The 18,181-nt window shown below is 44.0% G+C and overlaps 1 protein-coding gene across 2 annotated transcripts in view; it reads right to left on the reverse strand.

Annotated features, from left to right (window-relative positions):
• The window catches only part of LOC139207526 (bifunctional heparan sulfate N-deacetylase/N-sulfotransferase 1-like), a 40,828-nt gene that overhangs the window by 1,998 nt on the left and 20,649 nt on the right, over nt 1–18,181 (reverse strand). For both annotated transcript variants that reach the window (XM_070837264.1, XM_070837265.1), the window contains exons 2-14: nt 9,946–10,966; nt 7,827–8,309; nt 6,986–7,073; nt 6,461–6,615; nt 5,737–5,922; nt 4,455–4,583; nt 3,728–3,910; nt 3,147–3,243; nt 2,765–2,888; nt 1,666–1,840; nt 1,301–1,471; nt 684–793; nt 103–205 (exon numbers count right to left, since the gene is read on the reverse strand). In XM_070837264.1, coding sequence (XP_070693365.1) covers nt 103–205; nt 684–793; nt 1,301–1,471; nt 1,666–1,840; nt 2,765–2,888; nt 3,147–3,243; nt 3,728–3,910; nt 4,455–4,583; nt 5,737–5,922; nt 6,461–6,615; nt 6,986–7,073; nt 7,827–8,309; nt 9,946–10,491 — 2,550 coding nt within the window. In that variant the 5' untranslated portion in view covers nt 10,492–10,966. The remainder of the gene's footprint in view (nt 1–102; nt 206–683; nt 794–1,300; nt 1,472–1,665; nt 1,841–2,764; nt 2,889–3,146; nt 3,244–3,727; nt 3,911–4,454; nt 4,584–5,736; nt 5,923–6,460; nt 6,616–6,985; nt 7,074–7,826; nt 8,310–9,945; nt 10,967–18,181) is intronic.

An 18,181-nucleotide genomic window follows, 5' to 3' on the forward strand; every position in this document is an offset into this window, starting at 1 on the left:
AAGAGGCAAGATGAAATCACATCTAAAGCATATCAAATATAGTGAAAACGAACCAATGCATAGTTAAAATATTAAAAGGTAGTAAAATACATCGATCCTTACCACAGGGTCCATGTCAGGGTACCTGCGCCCTTTACTCTTTCCCAAACACTTGGTCTTCCCTCCCTCCAGCAGCTGACACCAGAAGCCTTTCTTAGGATCGAACCTGTACATAACAGAATCACAAAAGAAGGAACGTATCGTGAGGTATAGAATACTTACTTCATTTAGAATTTAAATAGATTGTTACCAATCACAATCTTCTTGTAGTTACATCTCAGAAAGAGCTGAAAGATGCAAGGTCCCAAGGAAGACTCATGCTGGGGATAATGCAGTTCATGGTCAGTGTCTGCACCCCTTACTTTAAAAGAAAAAGCCGTGCAACAGACTGTTGGTATCCACAATAAGTGCATATACCAACTTCTACCACTTACATTTCTCTCTTGTTTTATTTGTGAACAACTTAAACTTGTTTGGAACCGGTTTTGCTGCTTATACATGTAGTGAACATGTAGTGACGCCTGCCAGCTCCAAACAATAACTGATATAATTTGTGGAGTGTAAAGCTATAAATCAGTGTGCGCATTAATTTGGCAATTGAAGAAATTATACTGAGTGATTTTTAAGTGAAGGATGATACTTACGCCAGGATCTTGTGGTAGTTGATGATGTTAATCAGGCTCAAATACTTCTGGATTTTATCCATGACTGATGCAGGCTCAGTCTTCAGCATCTGTCCATCCAAGACTAACAACTGCAATACACACAAAACAGTACCACATGTCACATCATTATACATATTTAACTAATTATGACTGTAGCTGGTCATTTCTTTTTATTTCTTTTTTTATGAATCCTTGAAAACCTCAAGTCTGAATAAAATGGTTTACTGATAAATATGTTTTTTCTTTGTAAATAGGTTAGACTATTCTTTTTTTTAGTAACTGTACTGACCATACTTCATATCTTGCACTTGCAGCTGACAGATTTGGTCATTTTGGGAGGACAAGAGCTCATTTTTCTCCTGAGTGTGTGCCTGAAGGGCAGGAACCCTTTCCTCATGGTGAAGCGGATTTAAATTCAGCCTGTAAGGACTGTGCAAGAGATTAAACAACCCTCCTTTACTTGAGACCTTGCTGGAGAAAATTACCTGCCAACCATAAAGCTTGATTGACTTGGCTGGTCCGATATACTGAACATTGGTATTTGTTAGTTTATTGCTGAACGCTCACCACTGTGTGCATGAATACACCCACAGTACCTGGCTGGAGTGGTAGTAGTTGAGCCAGCGCTCCAGGTGGATGGCGTACCAGCCTGGCACCAGACAGCGGTTCTGGAGGACACGTAGTTTGACTGGAGCGTCATGGCCTGCAGTGATGACGTCATGGAAGGAGTATTTCAATGCCACCGGGTCATCGTGGGCTCTTTGGTGCTGTGGGCAGACAGAGAAGCAAGTAACTTAAGGAGTCTAAAATAAATTGCTAATTACATTACAATGACTTTTCTTCAAAGGTGCTCGTACAGAGTTGCACAGAGCAGTGGGTGGTGTGAAATCTCACACTTGGAAATGTTAACAAACTTCACATTATGAGTTATCGGTCTGGTTTAGGGTTGCCCGTGACAGACCTGGTACCAAGAGTAAGCTCTGTCTGCTGGATTGATGAGGATGGTGATGATCTTGGCTTTAGGCAGGAGAGCTGCAGCCCTCTGAGCAGCCACCTCAGAGTCAAAGTAGTTGGCACTCTTCTCGAAGTAGTAGTCTGAACTGGTGTTGGAGGGCAGAGGGAAGTACTCCATATACCTAACACACATTAAACACAAACATTCATAGTGTTACGAGCAGCCATAGTTGATCTGGTCCAATTTACGCTGTGCAGATAAAGATGCATTTTATGTACGCTGTGTGGGTGATCGACCATGTGCAACAGCTTGTCACCTCAAATACAAAAACACCAAGCAACATGGCACAATGTTAATATTTGGGCAGCCCACTCGCATAAATTTCAAGCCTGCCAAGTAAATTATGTGTTGGGCTCTTCATGCTGTGATGCATGAAGCATCTCATTGAAGCAGGTTTCAATTCAATTAAACCTAAAGAAAACTTAAAATAGGGAATTTTGAACCAGTATGTGTTAATTGTGTGTCTGGTCTTGCTCTTGGGAGTTTCACTAATGAGTGGATTTATTGTCGTGTGGGGTCTTGGCATTTGGCATTCTTGATTAAATTTGCATTAAATAGAAATACCCCTATCATTTTGGCCTATAAAATTTAATGCGGAATGTATGTATGAATTTATGATCATGTGTTTTGCGGAATATTTAACTTGCATTGAGCAATATAAACGATCATAACTTCTCCTATGGGGACATATTTTATATTATTACACCAGTGTTTCACTGTCATTTATTTATACATGAGGCTGCCCAAATGAGAGTTATAGTTCCCCCCCCGTTTTTTTTACAGTATAAGTACAAGTACATTGAGGGGGACTTGAGTCGCAGCGAGTCTTTGTTGAAAAACTGACAGCAGAGTTTGACACTTGTTTGCTATGCTGGCTGAATTCCCAGATTGCAATACTATTAACCTTCACACTAGACTGAAAGGTGTTAATATCTAAAAACGTGTAAAGGAGTTAATGAACTCACCTAATTTAATGTCAAGTGAACTTAAAGACATGCAATTAAATCCTGTAATGATAATATGGGGTGTCTTTGAGGTTTCTTACCAATCAATGCCTCTGTGGTAGTTGTGCCCGTTGAAGAACTGGATTTCCTCAAAGGTCTCCTTGCTTGGGTAGTTACTGGTAAGGTCGGGGTGCATGCCAAGAAACAGGTAGAGTGCCGTCGTGCCTGAGAGGGGGAAAAAAAAGAATGTAGTGTAAACAAAATTTGAAGGGGCAAGAGGTTTAAGAGGGTACATATCCATTATAAGCACAGTGAGGATGAATACAGCAACAGCAGTCTGCTACAGTCTCCAATTTTCAGGGAAACAATCAAAAACCTCATTCAAACAACTCAGACCATGACATGTTCGTCTATAACCCAATGAGTCAGATGACATCATTTCCAAATTCATCCTGTAGGGGGTGTCGAAGCACTGCATCTCACCTGTCTTCTGAGGCCCAATGACGAGCAGTTTGGGGAAGCGGTCACATGTTTTCTCTTTGGACCAGATGTCCTTGTGCCTTTTGTCCTCACAAGGATCCTGTAGCCACAAAGAGGTAAACAATGCTTTGTTATAAATGTGGTTCCTGCAGAACTCAACAAACATGTGAATTTACAAACACAAGAGAAAGCAGGTTAACCTTTGTTTACTGAAACATCATCATCGGGCGCTACAGTTAACAAAAGGAGATGCATATGATAACGTATGTTGTAACATATGAGTAACAACATTTCGCTCCATGCATTGATAAAACAATTACTGATTGAGTACATGCTGCGTATAAGGTATGTACTGCAGAGGATTTATTACTGTCTAATGTTATCTCTTAAAGGGATATGATGCATCATTTACAGCACCATTTGTCAGCTATATTGTCTCGTTAGTGCAGTGATCTATTACTTGAATATAAGCAGTCAAAAAAAACAAAAAACTACTGTATACCCTTTTTGGCTTTTGTTAGCAAACAAATAAAAAATAACAAGTATATAAATAAATTACATTATCATCGACATCTTAGTCTTACCTGCCACAGGGGATCTCTCTCGGAGGGGAACAGGCTGAAGTATTTCTGAGCCAGCTGAACAGGTGGTAGGGTCTGCATCCTCAGGTTGGTCCATGTCTGGACGAACATCATCAGGCTTTTGAAGGTGTACAGTCCGAGGCGGTCATTCCCATAGTTGGACAAATGGGTCATGAAGATACTAATCTGAGAATGGGAAGGATCAAGCGGAGTGAGGTTTATTAAAGGGGATGAAAATAAAGTCAATACGATCTAAATTAGGGATGGGTGGCATAAACTGGTTTTAGCAAGAGCAGAAGCAATTTGTTGATTAACTGACTTGTCATAGGACAGAAACTGCTAAACATTTGATTGTGCTGGCTCCTTCTTGGTACTTGAGAGCAGAGTTGAAAACTTGTGAACCCATCCTTTAAATAAAGCAGTATCACCGATAAGCCACTGAAAACACACGAGTGAATGCTTTCTGAGAAAATATTAATCTGCAGAGTATGGAAAGTAACCTTTTTTAATGATCTCAAAACAAAACATGTTGACAAATACGAGGACTTTTGAACAATTAAAAGCTTTCGTGACGGTCTAAAAAGAGCAAGCACAATGCAGACATCACTGCATGAGTCACGGACTAGTCATTGTCCTGTGTCTCGTTTAATTTAAATTTACACCAGCAGTTAAATGGGTTTCCAAGTGTGCAAGACGAAAGCGGCGCTGTGTGGATGTGCATTTGACTCACGGGGTTCAGTAGAACCGTGAGGAAGAGTTCTCCTCCATTGATGAGCTTGTCCAGCTCATTCGGACTGCCTGGGTAGTCTTTATAGAAGATGGTGTGTGTGAAAAGACCACACGTCTGCCTGGGCAGCACCTGTCATTTAAACAAACACGGAGTTACCAAACCAAAAGGGCAAAACCAACAAAGAGGGAAAATAAAAATAAATCACACACACGTAAAAAAAATTAAAGAAGATAATGCATTCACACAAATAAACACACACACCATCAACGCTCCACTGGGAGCAGAGCCGTCAGTACTCCAGGCAGTTACCCCACACATTGTTTGCTTTCAATAACATTCATATTATGCAGCTCATCTAGCCAAAGCAAACCTCTTATTCACTCTGAATCTATATGGAAATTCATGGAAATGCGTTTACAGTTTGGAGTGTCTGGGGAACTGAATATCAATCATCAGTAAGCAGTGGAGACTGTCCATTCAGACTGCACTATCTCAAGGATGGCAATAGAGCTCGGAGACCACACATGCTGACTGAGTGCCAACACTACAAAGGAACTGGACTGAGGCTGCACTGTTTCCTATCAGTGCTGAAGGTCAACCTGGGAAAGAAGTAGATAAGATTTTTTTTCTTTCTTTTGAACCTCTTGAATGTAATCTATTCAACTTTAATTCTGCTCTCATAACTATATTATTCGGCACTGGCCAGCGCTGGGAAGCTGAATAAAGAACTGTTTTTTTTTTGGATGTTGACATTTCAGTGATTGGTTATGTCCAGACACTTTCTGTGCTGTTGCAAGAGACGTCAGTCTTCGTTATGGTGCCGAGGCCTGCTGGGCAGCACTACACAGAAAAGTGTCTCACGCAAGACTGGTTCACTTGACTATGTTATCATCTCCCGCTCTGAAGGAGGATAAAACAGCCCAGCAAGACTAACAAGTTGATTGCCTTTCTCGGGACTTCTGTTGCCTCACTGATATACTGTGAATGAAAAGAAGATTCTGCTGGGGACGAGGCTTACAAAAAGTACAGGCAGACAGTAAAGGATAAGGGATAAAATGCAGGATGTAGGGCAACGGCTGGTCATGAGAGAAGAGGTGAGGATGGAGAGATAATTAATGAATAAAGGACAGTGTATGCAAATGGAGAAAAAGAACCCCGAAAGGGAGTATTGGCTGGAAAGGTGATGGATGCTGAGAGGCTGAGTTGAGGGAAAGCAACTGGCCAGAGGTAGCAAGATAATGAGGCCTTATGGATGCCTGGCATGTATGAAAAGTGGTCTTACGCTGATGCCGCTGTGGATGAAACCTCGCCGGAAGCGGGCAGGCTTCAGGTGTGGGTATTCCTCTGTGCTGGTCACCTTGATGCCCCAAACCTTCTTCCAGGCGTCGTACAGCTGCATGTGAACAGGGTAGACGCCAGAGTGGTGGGGCGCCACCGCATAGCCCATGTTAGTGGGGATCCCGTGTTCCTAGAGGACGGAAATACATGGGAGATGGTTAGGAGGTAAGAAAAGAGAGAATAAAAAGGAGTCAGAACTAGCAAGGTTCACCAGCACACATTCAGTAATTATCTCTCTCTCCTCAGCAGGGTAACCAACTCCACACTGTTTGGCTGTTTTGTGGAAAACTTGTCGTATTGTGTGCACCATGCAATCAGATCGCAATTTTTTTACAATTTTTTCTCACTGACCACTTAATTAGAACAAAGTGAGTTTATCTGGCTGCACTGTATACATATACACTGGTTGCTCTTCTGTTGTATTCCTGACAAAACAGCTGTTCAAGTACTGCTTGCTGTAGCATTAAACCACACTTGCTGTTACCTTGGTAACCGTGGGTCTCGCCAAATCAACCAGGACTGAACTTCTACAGACTTGAAAAAAAAAAAAGAATTAACACCTTGCCTAAGTTTGCCCTTTTGAGCAAGGAAGATGGGATAAGCAAGGGCAGCTTTGATCACAGTGCTAAGCCAAAGCTGTGATCTGGCCTTTGCCCCCTGTGACTCACCATGGCAAATTTCTTGTTGAGCAGCATCTGTTCGGCCAGCACGGACTGGTTGTGGAATAGATGGGGCTGCATGTGGCTCCACATGTGAGGGAACCACCAGAACTCCTTCACATAGGAAAGAAGGAGGTCGTCTCCCAGGTCCTCCTCATCGGATCCTGCACATGACAGAGAGGGCGGATGGTCAGGCCGGAAAGGAGGGAAGCGAGGGGGGGTTAACAGAAAAACAAGGGGTGATGGGATGAAGAGGAAATGGAGGAGATAAAAATTGACAAAAGAAGAGGCACAGGTGAAATGGGGTCAGTGATAAGAAATAGAGGAAATGAAAGTCAGAGTGGCAAAGGGAGAAAAAGTTCAAACAAAGTGGCATAAAGACCGAGATTAACGGGAGAGGAAATAGAAAAAGTCAGAGGAGTAAAGAAATTCAAATAATGTACATCAAAAAGTTACAGTTTCAGTTTAGTGCATGTTCTTTTCTCTGCTTGACGTAACAGCAGCAAAAGGTTCTCCTCACATGCTGCATCTTACCAGCATGAAAGAATTTCCCTGAGAAGCCCAGATTGAAGGTGAAGTTGGGCACATGGGTGCGCAGCTCCCTTTGTGTCTCCAGCAGGGCCTGAGACAGTGGGAGGAAAGGAGAGTGAGTCGATACACATTGTGCTCATACTGGTGCGGGAGCGCATTAATGAGGAAGCGTGAACAACCAGGCGGCGCACGCGTGCCCACATGCATATTTCATTTGCAAGTTTCTTTCAGTAAACATCCAACATCCACTCCCAGTTGCCTCACTCCTCTCCTTCATTCTGTTTGATATTTTTCTCTCCTCTGATTCGGTGTTTGTTTCATTTGATCTCCACGCTGGATGAGACTCCCAGCATACACCCTCTCTCACTCTCTCAGATTGCTCCGTCTTGTCAGGGTGTGATCTGTTCCTAAAAGCTCGCTGTTGAACTGCCAGCGAGGAGGGTCTTGATACTTCTTCTATATTTTTTTCTTATACCCTATAGCCTCCACATGTGGGGGGGGGGGTGTCTACTCTGCTCTGCTCTGAGGGGACACAAGCGAGGAGCTTTTCAACATTCTTTCTATGTCTCTCTGGGCCCCTGAAATATTCATTGCTGTGGAGCTTCTGTGACAGTGTGAGCAGTGGGGCCTGTCAGCTTTGAGCGGCCTAGTGGGACGAACACATTCAAAAGGAGAAGAGGAGCGAGAAGAAGGGGTTTCTGTTTGACTGGCAGTGGGTTACACATGCTATGTGTGTGGCAATTTTTAGATTTTGGCAAAGGGCTGCTGAAAACACTGGTTGATGAATACATAAGTGGGTTCTGTTTCTACATTTTTTCACTATGAAACACATGCGCACACTCACCTTTACATCAGGCACCTTCATGCGCGTGCCCTCTTTGCCGACAAAGATGTCATCTATGTCCACCAGGAGGTAGCGCTCCAGGGACAACGAGAGCCTCTTCCCTGTCAGAAAGGCCACAGCGTCCACAAACACCAGCTTGTGCAGCCAGAAGACCAAGTTGTTGCCGAACAGGACCCTCTGGATACCATCGTGGAGCCCTAGGTCTTGAACCACAGATGGGAGCAGAGCAGCGTTCTGCCCAATCGATGCAACACTCTCAGCTGATTGGGTCTTGGCCAGCAACACAGGCTCGTATGTTGAGTGGTTGGACTGGAAAACGGTCCAGTCATCCCCAGGGAGGGGACCTGGCAGGGGCTGCCCGGATCGAGTGATAAAGAGCAGGGGGGACTTGGGGTTGACTGTGCAGTCCTTCAGACCCAAGTTAGAGTGAAGAAAGAGGGGGAAGCCTTTCAGCTGTGCACTGAGCAGACTGTTTTCATTGGCCTGATCAAAAGAGAGACAGAAACAAGACAGAGAAATCACACAGTCATCATACACCAGAGTGATGAAGACAGAAACGTATTGGATATAATTCCCCAATCATGTGTGAAATAAGGAATGTCAGGCCTATTCAAACGTGAAGGCATGAGGCAGCTTCTACCTGCTATGCTCAATCTGCTGTGCTCCAAGATTGCAGTCAAAATGAATAACCTCCTGCTGTGTCCCGAAACTGAGGGTTCAGTGATTATTCACGAAAATTTCCCCCCTCTCAAATTTGTCATTTTCCCAGTCCCTCACATCCCTACTGCCACAGATACCCAAGTCCTACTTTCTCCTGCAATTTTACTTAAGTAAAAGTGTGCGTGCGGCTGTTACATACAGGATCATGAAGTTACTAATAACTAGTAGTAACAAGCACTGTGTGGATTTTTTTTTTTTAACACTGTGATCTGCAAACTAGTGCCAAACAGATACTGGATCTTTGAGGCAGATAATAACATGTGACAGTTATATAGTGACAATATGTAAGCAGACATTCTTTAATCTTAATGTTTTGTTGACACTGGCTTTCCTTTTTCATTGTCTTAGGCCCCGCAGACCCCATTGCTTTACTTGTAAAAATAATAATAATCATCATTGGAAAATCAAACTATTAAATTCATCAATTTGACCAAAATAAATCCAATATGTAGAAAAGGGAATATTTAATGCTTTTTATGAGTTATGGGCTATGCATTGACAATTACATATTCCTTTCATTTGCCAAAATGCCATTCACAGACTAAGAAATCTACATAATGTAATCCTGCACAGTAATGCGACTTACATTTGGGGTCAATTAGAGTTCTGCCTCTTACTAACAAACTGACTGCTGAAACACCAATAACAGAAAATCCAAATAGACTAAGTCGGGCTTTGGGAGTGTAGTACTGCATGAAGACTAGTGTCAACACTAACCACAGATAGAGAGCGCAGAATGCGGCATGTATGTTAGCTGATACAGATATCTGTGATAAGCTAAAATTGGACACACAGATATCAGTCTGTAAACAATGTGGTTCAGATAGCAGAGCAGCAGTGTTGTGTATCCAGGTCATTGGGATGCACACCCTCGCTCTCCTTCCCCCTCTCCCAATAGACAGCAAATCCCACCAGACTTTCAGTCCTAACCTTCACCTACACCGCCCAACATCACAGCTCCACCACCATCCATGTCTCCCCATTTCTTTCTATATTCTTTCCATGGCTCAGAGATGGTGATTAAAACCATAAGACCTGAAAAGAGGCCTTGGGCAAACAGGCTCAGCTCGGGATTACTGAGAAAGTAAGAGATATAGAGGAAGAAAGCACAGAAGGTATGTTAGAGAAACTAAAACAAAGGAGAGAAAAATAGGAAAGAGAATAAAGAGACTTGGTAAGAAGAGTGATGGAGGCCAGCTTGCAGAATAAATAAAAACAAGAAATAGAACATAAGAGAGACAGTGCAGTGGGACTGAGTGATATCAAACCAGGCAGGTCTTTCCAACCCTGCGAATCCCATCTCCTTAGAGACTGTGGAGCCAGATGGACAGGGCAGAAGGTGTGAGTGAGAGGAGGGAGAGGAGGGAGGGAGGCAGAGGGAGTGTGGTGTTGTCCTAACCTTGAAGAAGCCAATGATGCCCACTCCATATTCCACACAGTATTTGTCCAGCAGCTCTCGGTTCCAGGCATCCAAGTTAACATACTTGAGAATGTTCTCGTAAATCACTAGTGTGAAACGCCCTCTCTCTTTGTCTGTCAATGTGGGCATGTCCCCTTTACCGGGAGAGATCTCTGTCCGGTACCTGAACCTGCCAGACTCCAGGATTGCCACAATCTCCTGACCCAGTTGAGAATACTGGCTTTCCACAAACACCAGAACCACAGGATCTGTCCTGGCCACTCCGGGATCCACCCCAGGGCCCCCTGAGACGCTCCGCAAAGGTAGCAGGCGGGACGGAGTGACCCTCGGGTCATCCGAGTCTGCAGATGCTCCCTCGGCCCCGGACACGCCCACTCCCGACGGCTCCAGCTCCCGCTTGACGCCATAGAGGAAGTAGGCAGAGATGAAGACGCTGACGGTGCAGAAGAGGAAGAGGAGGAGGAGGGAGGTCTGCAGGGGGAGGAGACGGACCAGCCGACGGACTCGTGTCACACATCCCAGCATCGTCTCACGCCACACCGCTCCGCCCCGCTGGCCCAGCAACACGCCTTGGGGGCAGTCTCTCGGTGTGGGTAGAAAATGGCGAGCAGGGACTATTCACGACAAAGTCAGTCTTGCTATAGAGCTAAATACAAAAGGTGTGAAGTTAGCAGCTGCGGCAGCTACTGGAGAAAGAAATGAGACGGTGTCGCGTTGGCTCTCCCTCATATTGCAGCGCTGCTTATGTCACCATGGCAGAGAAATAGGGGGCCTTGGACTGCTGGTACACACTTATGCCTCAGAGGGAGGGCTGGCAGACCGACTCACTGGAGGAGAGAGATGATGGAAGACTCCATCACCTGTCCGTCATGTGAACCTGCCAACCATGTCCCAGCTAGATTTCGCTCCACTCTTTTGATTGGAGAATGATCTCTTGAGAAAAGTAAGGTCACGCAGGTCATCTCAGCAGCACCATTCCCTCAGGTTCAAATCTCCTGACCTAGGAAAATAGCAAGACAGAGGAAAATAATGTTAAAACCTGGGAGCACAGAATCAGCTCCTATAGAACAAGCAACATATTCTTTTCTTGTGTGGGTTTGGAGTTGTGTGGGAGCTGTGTGAGCTATACTGCCAGTGCCAACAGTCCAAAAGTTCACTCAAAACTAGTCCTTGCATTCACCTACACAAAGTAAGAGCTGCCAATTTCCCCCTACACACACACACACACACACACACCCCTGTGAGCGCAAACATAAACACACACAAAATAATCACTCGCTCATGCAACCTCCACACAATCAATAGGCAGAATGTGAGTGACAACAAAGCCTCAAGGCGAGCCAATTCTTGATTCAGTCCAAGTGAAGCCATCACCCGCGGGGACACTCGCCTTCTATTTCCCTCAAATCCTCAACAGTATCAAGACCAAAATGAAGTGCCAGAGAAGGGAGAAAAGCAAGCTGATGGAAGGGAAGTGATCCAGGAGCAGAGGAGTGGATGACAGTGACAGACGGACCTGGCAACAGTAGGATCTTTTAGACTGGGAGAAAACCCCTCATCACACTCAATATACATCCCCACACTCTCTGCAGACTTATCATAATACACCAGTTCTTTAGTCAATCTCCATCAAGCCAAGTGTGAAAAGTACAAGATGCGGTATGAGAACGGTGTGAGCTAGTCACTTACAAAAACATCATTTCTCCATTTAGAGGCCTGGTGGAGAAACGAGACAGAGAATCATTACCTTTGCATGGAAATGCTCCGTCCATTAAGCTGGAGAGCTATCAAGGTGAGCGCACACACAAACAGACACACACACAGACACCTTTATAAAACCCTAGATACCCATTACAGTAGAGTCACAACCCTCTCAACCCAAAGACATTAAACAGTGACCACCAAACCCATCAAGACTCATCAGACACAGATCAAACGTAAAATGGATTTGATAATGCCATCAAAGGGTTTATCAGTATCACTATAAACTGGGGTTTAATTAAAGGAGTGTAACATTAAAAATACAAGAGTGGCCATACTTTGCTCAGCACATTGAATCCTACTGGCTACACTTATCCATCAGATAGGCTGGGGAAAATCAATAATGTATTGATTGTAAAGCTGATAGGAGATAAACTTTAGCTCATTCCACACATTATTTCTAACAGAATCTCATTTACATAATCCTTTCATCATTGAAGTTATCATTCCTGTACACACAGTATTACATGGAGGAAAACCAAGCCCATGGTGCGTCCCTTTAATGTAATCAAGGTCAGCTTCCTGGCAAGTAGCTCTGCCCCCTCTAGCCTTCCAGCTAAGCTTAACAGGATGCCTTAAATCTCCCTGTGAGTGCAGTGGAAGGCATCACACTTCTTTTTCTCTGAGTCGTGTCCAAATTTCCTCTTCACAGGGAGGCAGAGTCTAATGTAAAGAGAGGCTGTGAAAAAAAACAGTGGGCGTTCAGTGAATGTATCGCAGCGGAGCAGACAAAAACCTACAGCCTTGGTCGCCTCAAGATCCCCCCAGTACTTTGTTTGTTTGTTTTTGAGGGAGCTAAGGTTCGTGCCATAGCATATCAAAGTATGATTAGCCACAGGAAGTGACTGTTGTTGAAAACAGCAAAGCAGAAGAAAAGACAAAGGAGACAACTTCTAACACGACACTCGCCCTCATATCCAGACACTCGTGTAGATGAGAGGACAAGGCAATAATTCTTTTCATTCACTGACTTTCAGCAGAATCTAGGGCTGCAACTGATGGTTATTTCAACTACTGGGGAATCTGTTGGTTATTCTTTCAATTTGATTGGTTTAATCTATAAAATGTCTGAAAATTGCTAAAACAATGAAATAAAATCAAAAAAGTTGGAAAAAAGTTTCCAAAAACCCAGCTGACATCTTCCGACTGCTTGTTTTGTTCATGCAATAATTAGTAGCTCACGGTGGATTTTTCTTGTAAATACACAAAGTCTGTGTTACATTCAGTGTTTCTCACCAAAGGGCATTGTTTGTATCCTTGACATCTAACAAATGGGTTGAATCCATTTCAAAACCTGTTGCTTTTGATATTTTTAAAGCCTGCATTAACATGACTCAATGCTTTTTCTTCACTGCCTTTGTTGGTCCATAGCTACATTTGTTGCCGTGCTAACTATAATAACTAGCATAACTATATACATATATACATATAAATCAGTTCCACAACCAACCAGCTGTAGACAGAAGCTATCTTCAAATCATTTTTTGTTAACGATTAACTGGAAAGAAGACATGTTATCTTCATCTGCAGGGAGACAATGAGCACTGCCATGACTAACAACGCTGTTGACATGGCTTGGAAACAGATTAAATGGTAACACAGCACAAACAGAGGAGGGCACAGAAAACCTCACTTCATGCCCAAATCTCAGCAGTGATGACCGCCTCCCAATGTTGACCTTCAGACTGAGATAGAAAGAGTTACACCGGAAGGAGGGAAGGAAGAGATAGAGAGAGAGAGACACAGACAGTGAGAGTGTGATGGCCTGAGTAGGGGAGTAATAGAGCAGATGACACATGTAGAGGGAAAGCTCAAGGCAGTGTGAAGCTACAGCTTTGAGACAAGCCAGCTAAATAGAGACTACAATACATTAGACGATAATGGAGATGACGATATTGCACTGAGAATAATGGCTAATGGATCTCAAAGGTCTGCAAACCATCACACCTGATGTGTCTTCTACTTTCTTTGCCATCTATACCTCAGATGAAGTTAAGATACAAAAATCTCTGTCCCTCTTCCTTCAAAATTATACATGCAAAAATGCAGAGGGAAGAAAAGAGAACATGAATATTTCATGCTTAGCAGAAGCTGACGAGAGGTATAGCCAGCAGACATATCTGTAAGGTGAGGAGCAGCCAAAAAGGTGCATAGAGACCAGAGTGTTTCAGTCTGCCAAAGAGTCAGTGTCTTAACTCATGCATAAAGGGAGAGGCAGATGGAGACTAATGCGTATCTGATAGCCAACCTTTTCATTCTCAATGATGGAAAGAGCTCAGACCGAATATGAGCTCTGTAATTGCACACATGGACTAAAAGTCTCCCTAAATGGAGGTGGCAGACAGACCAATAAAAGGAAAAAGAGCAGCGAAGGGAGCAGAGAACATGAGTGGAAAGGAAGACAAAAGCACAAGCAAGGACGTGAACGATGATCAACTACCAAACCTTAAAAAAAACAGATTGCTGGGAGAAATGAGCGAGAAATTCCCCTCTAAGGTGACCATCAATCTCAAGGCTTTGAAAACATCAATTAAAATATTTCACTCATTATTTCATAGCAGCTGAAAGATGGTGACAGAATGAAGCAGAGGCATAAACAATAGCAGGTGACGGCCGAGAGGACAGACTAATGCTTTTCCTCAGGGTGGGTGGTCACTCAAACCTGCTCGCTCTAAATCATGGGAAGAAGGCCAGAGTCACACTGCTAGATTAATGAGACACGATGAGGAAGAGGGGGACCGAGCCTGGTCCTCAGCTGGAACAACTCTCTGAATAAACAACACTAAGGTAGGCCACATGTAGCCTCGAACGCCCCTGCCTCCCCTTTCCCCTCCCTCCCCGACGCTGCTGTTGCACTTCTTTTAAAGTGTGAATGTGACTTAGTGTCCCCGGGCTTTTGTGAGGAGAGTCAGTACATTACCACTGTCAACCAGAGTGGGACTAGCTGTAGGTGATCCCTTCGACAAATAAAAAGGAGAACAGCACCCGCGAAGGACCAAACAGTTTCCCCTTCTCCCTCTGTTGCCCGTCTCTGCAATCCATCCCCTCGCCTCTGACTGACAGAAATAAACGATGACCCTCTGTGTTCAATCACCACAGGCCTTGGCAACCGCACGCCCTCCATGGAAACGCCGGAGTTGCGTTGTGTTCAGAGGCATGGAAACTGTGCAGGAGGAAATGGAAGGAAGGCAGTAATCCATATGACACTCATTCAAAAGGCTACTGTTGTTGTCACTTTTTGGTCTTTGTGTATTGATGTTGCATGTACCAAAGTGGCTCAATCACAGCAGGAACAGCCCCGAGAGGCTTATTAGAAGATCTACAATCCAAATGATCTCGCTACAAAGCATGTGTGCTTTGTTTGTATTTATTCCTGAACAAATATTACTGAGCCTCTGTGCAAACACTCCGGCCTTACAAAGAGAAAAACAACTTTGGTCCGATCATGTCAATAATACACTAGGGCATGGGTCAAGGTTAAATGGGTAAGAATGACGCCAACGTAATCCCTAATCTGTAATCCTGTTAATCTCGACACTGCAAACAGTACCAAATGTGCTTATGCCAGCTCCGTTACTATGCGAGATGCCTTGAAGGGATTAAGAAATGAGACACAATAGAGTGACAAAGGCGAGGATTGAACATTATGTTGAGAGAGAGGTCAAAATGTTATGCATCTTAACTCGTAGTCTTGTTATAAAATGGTGCGTGTGTTACTAATTTAAAGGACTTTATCGACATCCAGAGGTGACAAAATTATAGTTTTAGAAGTGTCATGACAACTGTCGACAGCTACAAGACCACTGTGTTGGAATTCTCAACCACAAACAGCATGAAGCCTAGCTAAAGCAAATTTTTACATTTGCATTCTGCCTCCCACCCTTTCTTGCAAGAGATTAAACTTCAAAAAGCGAGAATTTTCATATTTCTTTTGAAGCGCATTTAAAGCAACAAACAGGCACATGAGAGAAGCAAGGACGCGCCTTCTTAAAGAGGTTACATTTAAAAGCTACTGTTGCAGGGTTTTTTTTTTTCTTAAGCCAGCCTTGGCATTCATCAATACAGAATCAATCAATCTGAAATTTGAATTCCATTTTATGCATCTATTGTGGCTGCTGCGATTAAAGGCTTAGGCCGTGAAATAGCATGGAACGAGGCGCCGAATCCTCACTCCAGCTTCCACCTCCCACCCTTCAACCAATCTGAATGCACAAGCAGGCAGCTTCATTTTAGCTGCAAACATTTACACCGACACTCCCCTCTCCCTCTGTCTCATCAATTAATTTCATGCCATTGCGTGAAGGACAGAGGACTCGGGAGGGAAATGTAGTTTTGCCTTCTAATTCTCTAGAAAGTGACTTTCAGACCATTTCTCCTACCAAACCATGTGGCTGAATTATCACATCATTTTTCAGCACCTCAATTTACTGTCCCCAAGACTGAGGCAATTTCACAGAAGAAAAATGCCTTTCCTCAATTCGCCCGTGCCCCACCAATTACATCTCAAGGCCCTACTTGAAGACCTCGGTCCCGGCGCTGTCGTAATTGAAATGATTGCATTGTTATTCGTTGACACAGTAATGGGAGAAAGAGGCAGAGACTTGTCTTCAAATCCAGACAAGGGAGTGCAATCTTTTCCTGAGAGCAATTATGAACACAATGGAAAGACAGCTAAAGTGTGTTCAATGACAATTAGAGAGAATTGGGGCATTTCCGCATCATGTCTATATTGTATATTCTGCACCAGACAGAGCAAGATCCCAACCCTTAGACTTCCATTAGGGGGATCATGTCAGATCTCATCAACACAGATATCGTCCTCCACGAAGATAACCTGAGCAGACACAGGCATACTAGCATGATTACACCGTACACACGGGGACGATTAGGACCCAGATGAATAAAAACACAGAGGCCAGAGAATAAAATATACATGGCACTCTCAGAGTCTTTTTCATCTAAGACTATCTTCCCAAACCTTGTGTCCTCTTAGAGATCTGGGATCTCAAGCAAGGGGGATCCGAGAGCAGCATGAAGTGTAAAATGGATTACTTCATAGTGCGAAAAGCAGTGTGGATGAGCTGTGGGAGCCATGGGAAAACTGTAGTTGGGTGGAGATGAAGCAGGAACGGTCATTAGGGAACGGTGAAGCAAAGATGTGAAATGGAGACTTTCCTCAATGGCATTACTCCCCTGGGTGGCGAGGTAGAGTAGTGAGAGTGGAACCAACACCTTCATCAATAGCCTCGTTCACCTCCACGTAGCACATAAAAAGAACCTTGTGCACATACACGCATACAAACGCCCCCTCCTGCTGATAACCAACGGCAGCTCACTACCACAGTTTATCTATTTATAGACACTCTGTGCCCCATTTACAGGTATGGGGACAGTGAATCTGTACAATAGGATACAGTTGAATCCATGGAAGGCATCATTTGTATACTGCAGACCTTTATTAGCAGCTGAGAAGGAGCCAAGTACGGCACGGAGAGAAGTAAGAGACACAGAAAATACTGCAGTGAGCTGATACTCCATTAGGACAGTAGAACCATTATCATTCGCAAATGACAAGAGATCCAAACAGCCAAGGTGTCATGTCTGAATTAACTGCAATCTAATTCACATGTGATTACACAGTGGACAGATTAATCAGTTACATAAGGAGAGAATGGGCTGTTTAAGCTGATGGGAAAAAGAAATAATTGACCCCACTTTTGAGGATCTGCTTATTATTTCATCTTTGAGCGACACTGCAGACTTTTTTAGCCAGCAGCCACAGGAGAGGAGATGCTACGGTGTGTGTCACTGAAATGCATAATAATTTCCTTCACTGGTCTTTTTTGATGGTTTGACATCATGCATATGGATGTCGGGCAGGGAATTACAACAGTGACATGTTTATGTGTGGAAATTATAAGAGGAACCTGAAGCAATGAATAAACCCCACATTCCATCCGCAAAAAAACGAGTACACTTCTGAGAAAAAGGGGAGGTCAGTCTATTGGATTTCTGAGGGGAGAAATAAGCTTGTAGTGCTTTGGACAGCCAGCGCGAGGCACAGGGAGGTGGTGGCAGAGGGAGAAAGGGGTTGGTCATTTATCATTTTTGTCAGTCCTAGTAGAAACAGGAGGTGGGGCAGTGGGGCTTTCATATAAATTGAGTGTAGGTGGAATCAATGTGGCGTTGTTGGTGAGAGCTGGGGAGGGTGAGGGGGCCAGATCAATGCTGGTGGGAGTGACTGTTTGTTCCCATTGTTTATCTACTGTCATCTCAGGACGCTGCTGAAGGACATGGGAGCATGGCAGGCAGCACAATGTCTCCATTGGGACTGAGGATTCATAATGGGTCCCTCCTTATACAGACAATGAGGATCACTCAGAGGTGAAAGTCATACTGCCCGCGCTTGAGGCACGTCTGTGTCTGTGCGTGTGTGAGTGTGTGAGTGTGTGTG

Source organism: Pempheris klunzingeri, chromosome 9 (assembly GCF_042242105.1).
Source record: "Pempheris klunzingeri isolate RE-2024b chromosome 9, fPemKlu1.hap1, whole genome shotgun sequence".
In the NCBI taxonomy this organism is placed as follows: Eukaryota; Metazoa; Chordata; class Actinopteri; order Acropomatiformes; family Pempheridae; genus Pempheris; species Pempheris klunzingeri.